Source organism: Sciurus vulgaris (assembly GCF_902686455.1).
Source record: "Sciurus vulgaris genome assembly, chromosome: 15".
NCBI lineage: Eukaryota > Metazoa > Chordata > Mammalia > Rodentia > Sciuridae > Sciurus > Sciurus vulgaris.
Window position 1 is genome coordinate 11,729,654 of NC_136476.1, and position 16,002 is coordinate 11,745,655.

General features: G+C 38.8%; 1 protein-coding gene across 4 annotated transcripts in view; it reads right to left on the bottom strand.

Annotated features, from left to right (window-relative positions):
• Window positions 1-16,002, bottom strand: part of PCSK5 (proprotein convertase subtilisin/kexin type 5) — a 437,767-nt gene that overhangs the window by 88,098 nt on the left and 333,667 nt on the right. For all 4 annotated transcript variants that reach the window (XM_079112090.1, XM_079112091.1, XM_079112089.1 and 1 more), the window contains exons 22-24: window positions 11,539-11,675; window positions 5,907-6,113; window positions 4,704-4,772 (exon numbers count right to left, since the gene is read on the bottom strand). In XM_079112090.1, the coding sequence (XP_078968216.1) occupies window positions 4,704-4,772; window positions 5,907-6,113; window positions 11,539-11,675 (413 nt within the window). The remainder of the gene's footprint in view (window positions 1-4,703; window positions 4,773-5,906; window positions 6,114-11,538; window positions 11,676-16,002) is intronic.

Genomic DNA, 16,002 nt, shown 5'->3' on the forward strand with positions numbered 1-16,002 from the left:
ATGTATGAGTGTACCTTTCTCCCCACATCCTCGCCAACACCTGTTGTTGCTTGTGTTCTTGATAATCGCCATTCTAATTGGGGTGAGATGGAATCTTAGGGTGATTTTGATTTGCATTTCTCTTATTACTAGAGATGTTGAACATTTTTCCATATGTTTGTTGATTGCTTGTAGATCTTCTTCACACCACCTCATTTTTAAAAATTTTAGTTTTGATACAGGATCTCACTGAGTTGCTCAGGCTGGCCTTGAATTTGAGATCACCAATCCTCCTGCCTTGGCTACCTGAGTAACTGGGATGAGAGATGTGTGCCACCACACCCAGCTTAAAGGATTTTTCATTACCCCTTTCTTAGTCAAAATAAAAGCATAGTAACTTTTATTTTTATTGACAAGGTAAGGAAGTAAAGAGGCCTTATGCAATTTGATTAAAATCCATAATTAAATCAATAGTAATATAGATATGGGTCCCAAATCTTTGGTTATAACCTAAGTGTCATAAGTATTACTGCATTCTCTAAATTAAGATAAAAACATTAGGTAAAATTCCTCCATCTACTTTCCCCCTCAAGTAGTAAAAAATACAATCCAGTGTAATGAGACAAGGAAATAATAGGAATTGCTATAGTTGTGTGTTATGTAGTAATAATAAGCTGTATTTGGTATTTGCCTGGACTTGTAAAACTAAAATAAAGGCACCTGGTGACAAACTTGCTGTGTGGCAGGATGACACTCCTGAACAATGCCGATATGAAACTTTATCTATGATTTGAGTAGTGGCTCCTAGTCTAGTGTTGTTCTGGTCTTTATCAATGAAGACCAGAGCATGACTGGGCTGAAAATCACTACTTAAACCCCTGGACTTCTGGAGCAAACTGTCAGCAACATCATGACCAGAGGACTCCACGTTGCTCTGTCTCTTGACTGCCCCGGCTGCTGTCCCCTCCATCGCTGGATTGCTGATCGACTGTTGTCACCGAGGCCAGATGACTGACCACCTCACCCACAGTGCCACCTGCCACCCAGCCTCCAGCTTATTGGACATTGGAGGACATCCAAAGACGTACGAGGAGCTGAGAGAGGCTATGGCTGAGATCCCCTTGGTCTTGCTGACTGACTTCTTAGCTAAGAGACATTGCATTGAGTAAGTCCATGGGGATTGGACTGTAGGTGAACAAGGGAGTGACTCTTCAATGTATTTGTGACTTGCTATTATTAGGAATGTTAAGTTGAGTATGTGTTGCATGAATAAAATCCACTTGTTGGAACCAAACTTGATTCCTTCCTCACTCACTGCTCATGACAGTCAGAATACTTAGATTTGTCTTTGTTAAAATTTCCATTCAAAAAATAAAGATAAAAAAAAAATTCCATTCAAGACACTAATTAAAAAGGCAAAGAATTTGACATCAAATACTCTTGAAACATAATGGAGTTTTATAAAATTCTGTTTGTTTACAGCTTGATAAAGAAATCTAACCCTGTAATAATAAAAACGCCCTCGTTCCATCCTAGAGTATCAAACATAATATTTTCTTCCAGACAAAACAATACTTTTTGGTTGTGGATTTAGTTTTCTCTTTCTTTGGATTGACAAATACCTAACTCCACCCTGGAATAAGATAAAATGCCCATCAATCTGGAATTTGAGTTTTTTCATTATTAGTGGTAAAAGACAGATATTAATCTACAGTGCATTAAATATCTGGAAAGGAATACAAAATCTGGAAAGGAAATATTTCCAGGATCACAACAACTATTTATTACATAGCAGAGATAAAATGTCTCAAAGTGGCTGATTTTACTTTAATTCCTCTAGAGATGGTCTAGATCTGGTCCACAGAAGAATCTACATTATTAAAATGGAATAAAGTTAAGTTCTCTCCAAAGGATGATGTTTCGTATCACAAGAAAATAACAGTAAATCATTTGTATCTTTTAAATCTATATACTTTCTTATCTTATTATAAAATTCAATAATGCATGTTTTCTTTAAATCTTTCTAATATTCCATGAAAAAAAATTACCTATTTTTTTTTTAATCCCATGATTTCTTTTCTCTTCTTCTTGGACCATATACAAACTTTGATTAGAGAAAACATCAAATCTAAATCCCTGGGTCTCCTAAGCCATTTATCTCTGTTTTGAACTTGGACAACTCTCAAATTCAATCCACAAAACATTCATCCAGACGTTCCTTTAGTTACAATGAAGTTACATCCTGATAAACTTGTTCTAAACTGAAAATGTTAAGTTACAAATGCATTTAATATTCTGAACCTACCCAACATCATAGCTTAGCTTTGCCCTACCTTAAACATAAGACTTACATTAGCTTATATTTGGGCAAAATCATCTAGCACAAGGACTATCTTATAATAAAGTGTTGACTGTCTCATGTAACTTATTAAATGCCTGTGTCTGAAAACACTGTCAACATAGTACACTCTACAGTGTTTGCTGTTTACCTTGAGATCACATGGTTGACTGGGCCCTGTGGTTTGCTGTTGCTGCCCAGCATTATGAAACAGTTGTGTACCACACATTGCTAGCCCAGGAAAAGAGCAAAATTCAAAATCCTAAGTTCAGTTTCTACTGAATAGGTACCACCTTTACACCATGATAAAGCTGAAAACTTGTAGATCAAAGTATTATAAATCAGGGACATTTGTACAATAATTTTGCAATTATTATATCTTGGGCATGCTGCTGATTCTTAAGGGAGCAGAGTATATAAATCAAAGAGCTTATTCTCAAGTCATTTAGACTTGAGAGGTATACATACCTCTCAAGAAAGAGGTATACATACCAGATATCACACCAGTCAGCTGAAAAAGTATTACCATCAGTTTACAAATAAAGGGAACTCAGAAAAGGGAGAATTCATTCTATTGGAGAGATCAATAGAGGGTTCAAAAATACGGTGATGATTGAGTTTCACTAAGTCAATCTGAGAATACATGAGGCCTGATACATAGAGACTATAAATCAAGAAAAAGTCAAGAATTGAAGGTATGACAATTAGCAGCATTTAGAATGTTCTTGTCACTCTCTGGTGAGCTTTAGTTGGGGTTTGCTTTAAAAAAATCCTATACACTGTTTTCTCTATTGGCATCAGCTGCAGCCAGTATTCTGCACCACGCACCCCACACCATTTTACAACCCAGATTGGCAGTCTGTGAACATCCTAGCCAGCCATTGGTCCACGTGTAAGCCTGCAAACAGCCTCGGCAGTCATTGGTCCAGATAGTTAGCTTGTGAACATTCTCATCAGTCATTGGTCTGCTGTTATTAGCCTGGGAAATTCTACTACTTAAGAATAGCTCAACTACCAGTCTTTCTCGCCCTGATCTCCCTCTTGTGAGCTCTCTCCCCCCGCGGGCAAACACTATCTGCTTAATGAAATCTCTTGCGTGAGTTCCCGCATCTGGAGTGGCTTCTGGGTGCTTTCATTCTCTATCTTGATTAAATTTAAATTAAAATACGATTTTGGAATTTGGTGGCATGTCCCTCTTTGACATTTTACATGCAATCCAATGGTGCCGTGTGCTATAAACTGTCTGTATTACTCCTCTACCAGGAGTGAGAGAGAAAGAGAAAGGAGGAGCCACTGGTATGAGTGGTAGAATAACATTTGGTTTTCATAGCATGACTGGGATTTCAACACTACTGTCACCGTAACATTTTTTTCTCTAAGGATTGTCCTGGGCTGCAAGCAATAGAGTCATTCTATAAAGGAAAACCTCCCTATTTCTCTTCCCACCAGCTTTGAGTTTCACACACTGAATGAGTTAGAGTAAGTAGGCTCTACTCATTCAAACTCCCTTTCCTTGAGTTTTTCATTGTTTGTCTTTCAAGTCTGTCACCTGCAGAAGGGGAGAGTCTCAGGCATCTTGCAATGTAGTTGCTGAGAGAGAGCCTGCCAACTAGCTAACAATCAGAAAGATGCCACTGTCCTTTCTTTCTTTTTCTTTCCACATTTTTTATTGCTGTAATGGGATTTGTGGTTACATTTTCATACATGCATACCGTATAACCATAGAATTTGACCCGTTTCACTCCCTTCCACTCCCCATCCCTCCCTCCCAGCCTAATCTTATTTCTCTACTGATCTCCCTTTGCTTTTTATTAGATCCTAGCCCCCACGCCTTTCTTTTCCTTTTTCCTCTTTAGCTTCCACATATGAAAGAAAACACAGGCCCTTCTGAGGCTTTTTTCACTTAACATAATGGCCTCTAGTTCCATCCATTTTCCTTCAAAATGACATAATTTCTTTTTCTTTATGGCTGAATAAAACTCCATTCTGTACGTATACCACATTTTCTTTATGCATTTATTCACTGATGGACATGTACGCTGGTTCCATAACTTGAATTATGCTGCTATAAACATGGGTATGCATATTTTGCTGTAGTGTGATGACTTTGATTCTTCAGGATAAATACTGAGGAGTGGTAGAGTTGGGTCATGTGGTGGTACCACTGTCCTTTCTTAAACGAGATTTTCATTAAGACCAGAAGGCCTATCTATTGTCTCAAAAGCTTTGCCCCAGGTGACCCTGTCTGCATTGGAATAAGCCTCCTCAATGGATGTGAATGGGGACACTGAGAATGACAATATCCTGAATGAAGGAAGAGGATGTAGATGTGTTGAAAATGATAAAGCTATTTAAGTTCTTTAAATAACAAAGGAAGATGACATACCTAAGCGGCATCCAAGGCATCCTTCCTCACAAGGCAAGCATTCTTCATAGTCCGAGTCTTGAACTTCACCTAAACAGCAAGAGGAGTGAAAAATACAACTCATTTCCACGGAGTAGAGACACATCGATTGCTATGAAAATATGGCGGCATGTAGCTTCAGTAAATCATAGAGCAGTTGTAAAATCCAAAGCCATCCTTGACAATAAATGTGCCACACACCTTTTTTTATCTTCTTCTAATACTTTAATAGATTGAATCAGTATGACTTGTACAAATACCACAAAGTAGGACCTCATGGCCTGTAACCAGTTTTGAAGTTAAGCTGGTATTTTCTTTTTTATTAAAGAAATCAGTGCTGCTTCTGGGGAAATGGAATTGGGTGTGTAAATGAATAGGCACCATCTTTCTTTTTATCTGTCCTGCCCTACACATTAAAAACAAAGTTTTAAATCTTTTACTACCTTCATTAACATTAAGCAGAAATAGAAATTCATATCTTAATTATTCTAAAAACAACTTGGTGCTTATTCTAGCACAAGGCCAGGCATAATTCTTACACAGAGACAGAGCAATAGTCTGTGGCATTCTTACATAGAAGTGAGCCAAATCTGTAAGCGCTGTTTTCTAATTTCCCTCTTCTCATATGAAATAACAAATTGGGCAATAACAATAACAGATATAATTCACAGTCCATTTTAATATCTTCAAGTGGTTTTGAATCAGGGAGGCTGATTCTCATTGGCTTCTCACAGCATTTCTAGCTGGGTGCTTTGCTGTCCCTTTCACAAAGCCACCATAGCATGGGCAAATTGGATTAGTTTTGCCCAGAGTTTCATACCTAGTGATTGGGAAAAAGAAAATTCTTGGCTAAGACTTGGATTCTAATCTAATTTTTTCTCTAATATATCCCTTCCACAAATATCCCAGGGACTTCTATGTGACTGGCTGCATTTCTTGGCACTTATATTGAGTAGGGGTTGGGAGGGGGTGGAGGGTTTGGGGAGGGGTAAACCCAGGGAGAAGATGTGTTGGGGTAAGAGGGAGGGGCAGCTACTACTATCCCCACTGGATATATGGAAGCATTCAACCTTGTCCCAAGTGGTGATATTATAGTTAGCAGGTAATTTAAGTCTCCAGGATACACAGGGGTATAGACCTTTCTCCCATCTCCTGGTATTGGGCAGGGGTGACAAACAGCCTCACCTTGTCCACACTTCAGCTGCTGGCAGGAGTGGTTGGTGGGCACTAGGAAGTAGCCGCTCATGCATCTTGTGCAGACACCTGGGCTGTGGCAAAGCTCACAGTTGTCTGGGCAGGGCAGGCAGTTGTACCCCTTGGCAGAGTAGTGGCCGGCTGGACAGTTCTCTCGACACTCCCCCTGGTACAGGAAGTGCTCTTGGCCATGCTTGTCTGACCAGTTACAGAGGCAATGGAAAAAGAGAAAATATACAAAATCAGCCATGAAGCTAATATAATGTAGAACATTTTATTAAAAAAAGAAACGACTGAATGCTTTTGTTCCTAAGGGACCAGAAGTATAAGACTGGATTTAATGAAAAGTGCAATATCTATATCCTTGTCGTTGAAGTTTTCCTTGCAGGGAATCATTTTGCAATAGTTTCTATATTTGAATGAACAACGACCACTATCTGGGGTGTCACTGCAAAACCACAAACCATGTGAATAACTATAAATCAAAATGTGCTTCATTTTCCCAAGGGTTCTTTTGGTATCTGTGGAATCTCTTAGACCTGGGGGTTACAGAGATCCCATAGGAATAAACACATGCTTAATGATGGACTTGCTTTACAAAAGTGCAGATTTTTAAAATAATTTGGAAGTATTATCAAAATCATGTGCTTGTGTTAACTAAGGTCTGAATTTTTGCAAAGACATCATAACGATGATCTCATTGAAGCACTAGACCAAGCACACCTCTTTGACTACATGTATTCCTGAGGGTTCCTGGCTTCTGTCAACTCTGGGCTCTATAAGGAAAGAAAGGGCAATACCCACAGTATGACAGACTTTGGAAATTTGTTCCTAGAAGGAGTGGAAAATCTAATCATTTACAAAGCATTACAATTAGCTACAAACAATTACAATCAGGTACAAATAAAAACAAAATACTAAGAGTAACAGTTATAGATGAACCGAGAGGTCTTCTCCCAGCCTCCTAGAGTTTTTATTCTGAGTATGTGCAAGGCTTTTAGCTTCTGTGAATCAGATTTCACATATGACCCTACCTCAGAAGAGCAGAATAACCAGAATCTAGAGATCACTCATCAAATCACCCAACACATGGAGATCCAAAACTATTCACCATTAAGAAGCAAGGCTGCCGAATTCATGCATAAATACAGCCAACCTCTCTGTTGCAAGCAGAAACGGAAAGTCACTATAACATCAACCTGAACAAAGATTAATTGCTGATATTTTACTATTTTTACCTGTAGATGGGTATTGAATATTGCAAATACGAAGTCACTCACTTGCCCATTCATTCATCATTCAACAAATAAGTATTTAGAACATTCTGGATGCCAGACTTAAGCCTCTGGTCCACTCTCAAGTGGTTTGCCCTAATAGTTCTCATTTAAGCAGTGCCCTACTTCAAATATACTTTTACAAACATATTGTTGGATTATGGACTCTCAAGCTACCTCTCTGTTTATTGTAATTTTATACCTGAAGTCTGCTGATTCTTGTGGGTCCAAGGAAAAAAAGGGAGAAATCCTTAGAGGTGGTGGGAAAAAGTATCAGTTGTTTTCAAGTTAGACTTAGAACCTTATTCTGTAAGTGAAAGAGTTCTTGGGAGTATGTAGAGTGTATCTGGTGACATTTCAGCTACAGACAAATGTCATGGAGCATGACACTCTGATCTGGTGGAACCTAGCATCTCAAGAGATCATAGGAGTGTCAATCATCCAAGATATGTTCTCAGCAACTTCATGAAACCCCAGCAAACCCCATTTCCACCATGACTTCCTTTTAAATGGTCCTGCTCTTCAGAGCACCACAACTTCTCAGATGTAGGTTGGAAAGATGTGGGGGACAGCAGTAAGGAACCTACCTCTCCTCTATCCTGAAGTTGGTCTACTTCCCTACACCTTCCTGAGACATCGACTCAGGATCCAGAGTCTTAGGGGCAGCCTGGCATCTAGCAAGTTCTGAATACATATTTGTTGAATGATAGAATGGGTCAGACAATGAATTCATATTTGGCAATGTTCAATTTCTTCCATATAGCCAATTGAATCAATAACCATAAAATTAAAAATTAACATTGATGGGCTCAGATATTGCAGGAAATGTTCTTCAATTCCATATTTATTGTTTGGATATGACTTTATTATTTGGACCCATTTGGGTGTTATAATGTGGATTTGAAGGACAGATATTTGAAGAACCTCAGTTTTTAAAATAAACCTGCAAAGGGAGGTCACTTAGATGCCTTGACCATGGTCAACTCTCCCCAAGGGCTCGTCCAGGGTTATATGATGATTTAGTCACACTTCTAATAATCCAAACAGTATGCCAGCATGCTTAGTTATGGATGATAATTCGAAAAGCTCAGAGACTTAAAAACCATGCTTGATATTTGGCTACTTGCCCAGGATCTCCAAATATAAATTAGTATATGTAGTTGGTTCCAGCAGTAGCAGGGCTGACATATTTTCTAGCTCTAAAACCTTTCATGAGATGACGTGAGATAAGAATTAAAATACAAAGAACTCTGAAAGAGGTTCAGATTGGCTTTCAGGTGTTCCAAAGAGTAATCTGTTTACAAGAGCATCTCTTGGCAGTTGGTTTTGTTAGAAGAGAAGGTAGATCAGAGTGAAGACATTGAAGTCTGTAAGAGGGAAGGAAGGTTGAAGGTTGTAGATATGAGGGAAAAGAACTGTCAGAAAAGACTAAAGAAAAGCTGAGGGACTCTGAAAATTAACTTTATGAAGTTTACTGAAGCGTTTTGCTTACTGTAGCTATTGTGGGATTGGTTTCATTTATCTTTGGGTTTTGTTTGGTAGAGGGTGAACTGGAAGAGAATTTAGAGTAAACTTTCACCAACATAACTGGACCTCTGCATTTCCAAAAGGATTCATACTTAAAGCTTAATAAAGTTGCAACTGAACAGGGATGAAATCTGTACAAGTTGGTGGGAGAGACTTGTGTGGGTAGAAGGGATCCCCAGGCAGTGGATTTTCAATTTTTTATTAAAGCTTCCATCTATACATACAGAACTTCTTCAGTTGAAACATCCGTCTTTAGTATTGTCTCATGAAAGTCTCTGATATTCTTACTGTGCTAACAGTCCTTGGACTAGGGATACTAAACTCTTCCTAGGAAGAGAACCTAGCTTGCTAAGTAATACCCTTCTCTGCTTACTAGAACTGGAAGTGATGTTTCTTCTCTGTCCTATGGTAGGATTCCTACCACTGATTTGGTCTTTATCTAATATTTTCTTGCTTTGAAATACAGGGGGACAACATCCTTGTTAGACTGTAAACTCCTTTAGGGCGAGTATCTTATTGTCTTTTGCTGTATTTTTCATGGCACTCAACATACAGTAACTTGGACATGGGATGAACACAATAAATGTTTAAGATACCGGGTTAAACACAGTCTTTCAAATAGTAAATACAGAATACATGCTAAAACCTTTTATGTGTAGATCGGTCCAAGTAGCTGTAAGACGCTTAGAAAACCAGACATTTGTTTAGCATCTAAACTTCTCTTTAATTTTGTGCTTTGTATAGAGATTTAGTGTTTTTGATGTTAAGATGGTTTTAGATGCCAATTTATCTTTTTTCCCTTTTCCTTTTCTTTTTGGTACCAGTGATTGAACCCAGGGATGCTTAACCTCTGAGCCCTTTTCTTATTTTTTATTTTGATACTGGGTCTCACTAAGTTGTTCAGGGCCTTACTAAGTTGCTGAGACTGGCTTTAAACTTGTGATCCTCCTGCCTCAGTCTCCTGAGCTGCTGGAATTATAGGCATGCACCACCATGCCTGGCTCTTTTTCTTTTTTCTTATTTATTTATTTATCTTTTAAGTTTTCACAGACTACATTTTGATTCATTGTACACAAATGGGGTACATCATTTCATTTCTATGGTTGTACACAATGTAGATAGAGACTGAAAAAAAGTGAATTGATTGGTTTAGTGTCTGCCAGTTAGTAGCAAAACTGGGACAAGAACTCAGTTTTTCTGACTGTTCCTCTTAACGTTCTTTCTACATAGCCTTTCCATTCATTCAGTTATTTATTGCATACCTTCTGCATGTTGGATGCTGTGCTCATGCTCAAAATACAGGTAAAAATAAGGTAGGAACCATTCATTGCTTATGGGGCATAGAGTATTATGAACAAGATAGACATCCAATGTGAAGAGGCTGGTGAACAGGGAGTGCAGGATTCCAGAGTGCACCTGTGAAGGGGCCCTCGTGGGCAAGGAGGGGGGCTCTCCCTGCAGAAATGGTGTTGAAATGGTGGAATAATAGGAGGCCACCAGACAATGAGTGGAAACACCTCAAGGGAAGTCTCACAAGCTGGAGAAACTCAAATACCCAGCAGAGTAAGAAGATAAAAACAATAAAATCACAACAAGAATAACAAGAATAGAAACAAAAATAAGAAAAGTTAATACCACAAGTTTGTACTGTGTCTTGCCCTATTCTAAATGCTTTATTTCATCTCATTCAATCTCATTTAACTTTCATAAGTATGGAAGAGGTCATCATTGGCACCATATTATAAATGAGGAAGTAAACGGCATGTGACAGTCTAGAGACAAAAATAACATAGACATGTGTTTTTTTACATATGAAGCACAAAGCAATACTTTTAATTTATTCAAAGAAAGGTCTTGTCTCCTCCTGTATTCCTGCAAATCCATGACAGTCTCAATTTGTTCTTCATTTTTCTTGGTTTTATTGTGAGAATAAAGACAAAATAATTCTCTCTCAACAGAAAAACGATGGAAGTATGATGATGACAACTGACAGTCTCAGTACTAGTGAGACACCCAGAAAGAATGGAGACTGTGGAGAAATAGAGAGCAGCCATTTTAGGGCTCCAGGCAACTCTTTGAGAAATGCAGGACCAGTGTTGTCAGATCTTCCAAGTTTTCAAAAGAAAATGAAACAAAAAAAACCCTATGTTTTCATTTGAAATTTCCCAAATTTTAAATTTGGCTCACATTTTAAAAGTATTGTGTGGGCCCAATGAAATATGAATCTGGCTCACATGAGGTCAAAATAGAGGACAGGCATATGAGATGAAGCTAGAGGGGTCAAAGGGCAAACTGCAGAGGAGCTTTGAGACCTAGAACACTTTGAGAGGAGTTCAAATCAGGACACAAAAGGTCACATTCGTCATGCGTTGAAATGATTACCTGGCTCCCGCAGGGCTCTGACAACATCTTAATGGCACAGTTCAGCTTCAGAAGACCCTGACACAGCCTCAATATGCTATCTCTTTTTAAAGACCAAACGTATCTTCCTTAATTCTCTAGCTTTTTACTTTTACCTCAACATATCTCTGCTTTCCTGTCTATCTCGTGCCTGACATCCTGTTGATATGCCCTTTCTCTCTCCTCTGGAGAAAGCTGGCTCTTAGTTTCTCTCCCATCCCCTCAGGGGAAATGAATCAGCATCCATGATAATATGAACAATGTTTTCACATTCTGACAACAAGCAGAGATTTCAGGGTTGTACAGACTCTTTAAGGAAGAGTTGTCAAGTTTAACCCTTAACCCCAGGAAAGGCTTCTAGGCCAAACCAAAGAATGATGGACTGGAGGAGAGCAGGTATGAGGTAGGGTGGACTCCCTTACCTGCTCCACATGAGGTGCAGTTGGAAGGCCCATTTCCTTGGCAGCCCTGGCAGGTGTGGTGGCATGGATGGCATTGGCTCTTCAATTCGAATTTCCATGAGGGACAGTTCAAAATGCAGCGGCCATCATCAAAAACCCTAGAGGAAAAGCGGTTTTTTAGAATGTATCAGGGTGACTTCCCAGAAAGGCCCTAAGTATCTGAACATGTGGTATTCATGTTTCACTGTACAGATTGGATTTCATTGTTCCAGAAACAAGGATGCCTGGGACTGATCATCTTAGAACATGTGAAATATTAGTCATGTACCCATCCTTGGTCTGAGACTTGAGTCCAAAAGCAGGCATGCCAGAAGCTGGCTGGGGATCCGATCCTGTATCTGGTTCCAAATAAACTAACTTGTACCCACAGGGATTAAACCCATACCGTAGGCTCTGGCCAAATCCAGTCAGCAGTCAGATGGAGATCTCCGAATTTTCAAGATGCTAAATGGGTCTCTGAATTCAGAGACTTTGGAGAAAATATTCTTCCCTTAGTTAACACCCTGCCCACACTGGACAAGGGAACTGTCAGCTCCAAGGACTCTTGAAGGGTAGAATAGGTGCTACTTATAAACTTGGTTTGTGTATATTGCAAATAATGAATGAATTTCGATTCCAAATGTCATTTTTTGCAAGCATTTTCTGATACATGGGATACTACAGTCTTTGTTTTCTGACCATGCTTGTGAACATCCACAAGGGCTTTGTATGCTGGGTTCTACTATCTTTGGTTTTATATACATACAATATATACATAATGTCATTGTTAATATTTCCCATGCTTTTGCTTCATTTTTCTTTGCAAAGTAATTACAAGAGCAAATGTGATTAAGTCAATTGTATTCAAGAATTTTGCTAAGAAAAATATAAGATGTTGATCAAATAAATGTAGGAGTCAGGTAGGTAATGGAAATAGATGAAATGAGCTGGGAACTCCACCTCCAGAGTTTCTAATTTAGTAGGTCTTGGGGAAAGGAACTGAGAATTTGCATCTCTGACAAGTTCCCAGGTAATGCTAACACTGCTGATCCAGAGAGCATAATTTTGTTTTTAACCTTTCACTATTTATTTATGTATCCATTTTTATTAGCATGTATTAATTATACTATTAATTTAATATAGTGAGGTATTTCAACACATGCCTACAGTATGTACTGATCAAATCAGGATAATTAGCCTTGTGAACTCCTTATAATTTCTTTATGTTTAAAGTCTTCAAGCTCCTCTCCTCTAGATTTTCATAAAGAATATAATAGATATGGTGAAGTAGAGTCACCCATTATGTTGAGGAACACCAGAAGTAATTCTTTCTATTTATGTTTTGGTACCAGTTCTTCAACTTCCTTTATCCACCAAATCCCCAACCTTCCTAGGCTCTAGAAATTGCTATACTACATTCATATTGATTTCTTTTCGCTTCCTCATATGAATGAAAACTTGCAAATTTGTCTTTCTGTGTCTGACTTATTTCACTTAACATAATACCCTTGAGTTCCATTCGTTTTACTAAAAATGACAAGACTTCATTCTTCTTTATGGTTGAATGATATTCCCTTGTGTATATATAGCACAAAATATTGATTCCGTATTTTAGCCATTGTGAATAGTGCCATAATTATTGTGGGCATGCAGGCCTCTCTTCGGCATGCCGATTCCATATCTTTTAGCTATGCTATACACAGATGGTGGGGTTGCTGTCTCATGTAAAAGCTTACTTTGAAAATCACTGCTCAATGACAGGAATTTGCTAAGTGACTCCCAAGTAATACAGGTGATGCCAGATTGGAGTCTCTGAAAGCTTCAGAATGAAGCTATTAAATCCATCATGAGGTTTACAGAGTACATAGCATGCACATGGTTCTGAAGGCCTAATGCTGTCACCCAGGCTGAGTGGGCCTGCACAGAAAGGGAAGGTTTCCTTTTCTCTCTACCACTTCCTCTACTCAGGCCAGACCGTACACAGAAGGCCAGGTGTAGGCCTTGTACAACTTGTTTCTGGGCTGGCATGATTTGTCTAAACACTACTATTCCCAGATTTGGAACCAACCCTGAACTGTGAAGTGGAGCACTTCAATTCAAGGGTTGGAAGAAATTAGCCTGGGGCTCTGCATCTTGAATAGTGTGTCACAGGTGATCTTCTGTCTTGTTCATTCCCACACCCTGACCATCTGTGTCATTTATATCAATTTGGGACTCAAGCCAGTGACTTAACAGAAGGTCACTTGCTCCTGGTTTCCCAGCCCTTTTGATTTTGGTCAGGATACCTAGCAGCACTGGAGCAAACAGTTCTTTTGATCCCCAGAAGTGCATGGGGTCCAAGCCCTAAGCAGACGCACATATCTGGCTATCCACATCAAAGCAGATCCTGTGCACCGTAGAGTAGATTAAGGTGTCTGTTGGACCAGCCCAGACGAAAAGCTGGTGGTACTAATGTTTGACTGGAATATCTCAGCCCCGCTCGGCTCTGCTTTCTGATTTAGGAGATATTTTTCCCAAGGAGTTATTTGGATTGGATTAATTAAAAAACAACAGCAACAACAAAACCAACAACATTCCTATAAGAAAATCTAAATAAGAACTCTCTGAGGATTTGAAACAAGGAATCTCCTCAATGTTTTGCTGAAAAGGAGAAAAGGGCAAATTAAATCTAGTGGTTCCTTTTCATGCTAAATTCAGTTGAGAAGGATGTGAAGAACATCATTATTATGTCCCTTTTAGGAAGAGATAACAGCTTGGTTTTGGGGAAATCATTTCTCTTGGGAGAGGTGATCTGATCTCTTAATAGGTACCAATTAAACTTCACAAGACAGAGGATGAAGCAGAGGCACAAGCCTTCCCTGTTTATTAGGAAAGAGGCCTTCTGATTTGATTTTAAGAAACTTTGAAGCACATAACTGTGCTTTAAGCCACCACCTCCTCCTGCACACTGAGGAAAGCACAAGCAACATAGCCAATGTTTGTGAAAGCATGATTTTTCTAAAGATAGAAAGATAAGGAAATCAGCATGCTTAAGTGAAGACAATGAATTGTATCACTGCCCTGTCTCCATCCTGCTTAAGAAAAGTTGCTCAGAAACTTGAAGAGAAGTCCCATTTCAAATGGCCCTGTGGTCTATAGACACCAACAAATTTTCCCTAGTGAAGAACAGATAATTTGCTCTGTGAAAAAAAAAAAGAAATGGGGATGATGAAACTTTTCTTTAGTGTTAAGGTATGTCTGAGACCACCAGGTGTTCAATGCATGATATTCAGAGATGCCCAGATAAACTGATCTCTACAGAAGAGCTTCTCCTCCCAACTTAAGCATGATCTTGACCTTCTCATAGATAGGTCCAATAGATGTCATAGCAAGGAGGAAGAAGGTAGAACCAAGAGCTAATGAGCTGGGAGAGATGATGTCAACATTGGAGCTGGGTATTCCAGGAGCCCCCAGGGTAGGTGCCTATGTGCGTGTGTGAAGTGAACTGTAACAGAAGAGACAGCAAATCAGGGTTTGTTCTGATTGTTGGTTTGACCTAATTAAAGCCATCACAAAGGCCCTTAATGTGACTTCTTGGTGCTTTAATGTTCTAATAGGATGAAATTTGAGAAAAAAACTTTTTTTTTTCTCCCTGTGCATTTCTTGAAGCACATCAAATAAAAATGTTTAAGTCTGAGCAAGAATAGAGGTAACTTTTAAATGCTTTTAGTTCGTTCATTGACTCTATGCCTCCTTTAGGACTGGGCTTTGAAATGAATTTGGGCCATTATGGCCACAGCATTTCAGAGATTTGCATATTAAAAACAGTGGCAAAGGGGGCACTTGATTCCTTCAAGCTTTTAATTGTCTTTAAGGAACTAAACCCAAAGGTTTATAGACATATTAAGGGAAAGTACAGGGTGCAGAGATAACTTCTCAAACTGGATTTCCTATAAAACAACTTTAGGGTTAAATTCTTTTATTTTTAAAAATTTTATTATGGAATGATTTAAACATATATTAAAGGCATATATATGTATACACAACATATATTATATAAAAGTAGCCCTCCCACCAGCCAATGTATTCACTCAACACAAATGTTCAATAGTCATCAGGGCCTGGCCAATCTTATTTCATCTCTCTCTCCACCAATTTGCTTCCCTGACATGTGGTTTTGAATTAAACCTTCAAGATAAATGTTAACATTCCTCTCCCAGATGAAAACTCTTTGAAGATTATCTTTATTTTACCAGGACGAGAGCTATCCAAAAGCTTCAGAACAAGAAGAAACTCAGAACAACTGTCCTGGTTATATTGTTTGCCTTCCCTCGTTCCCAACACAGTTCCATTTTCTGCATTTCTCTGTCCTGTGTCCTAGAAGCAAGCCCACTGTAGATTGCATCCCGAGCTCAATCTTCCTCACTGATAAGCTATATTTCCCATTGGCCTCCAGTTAGTTTCAGA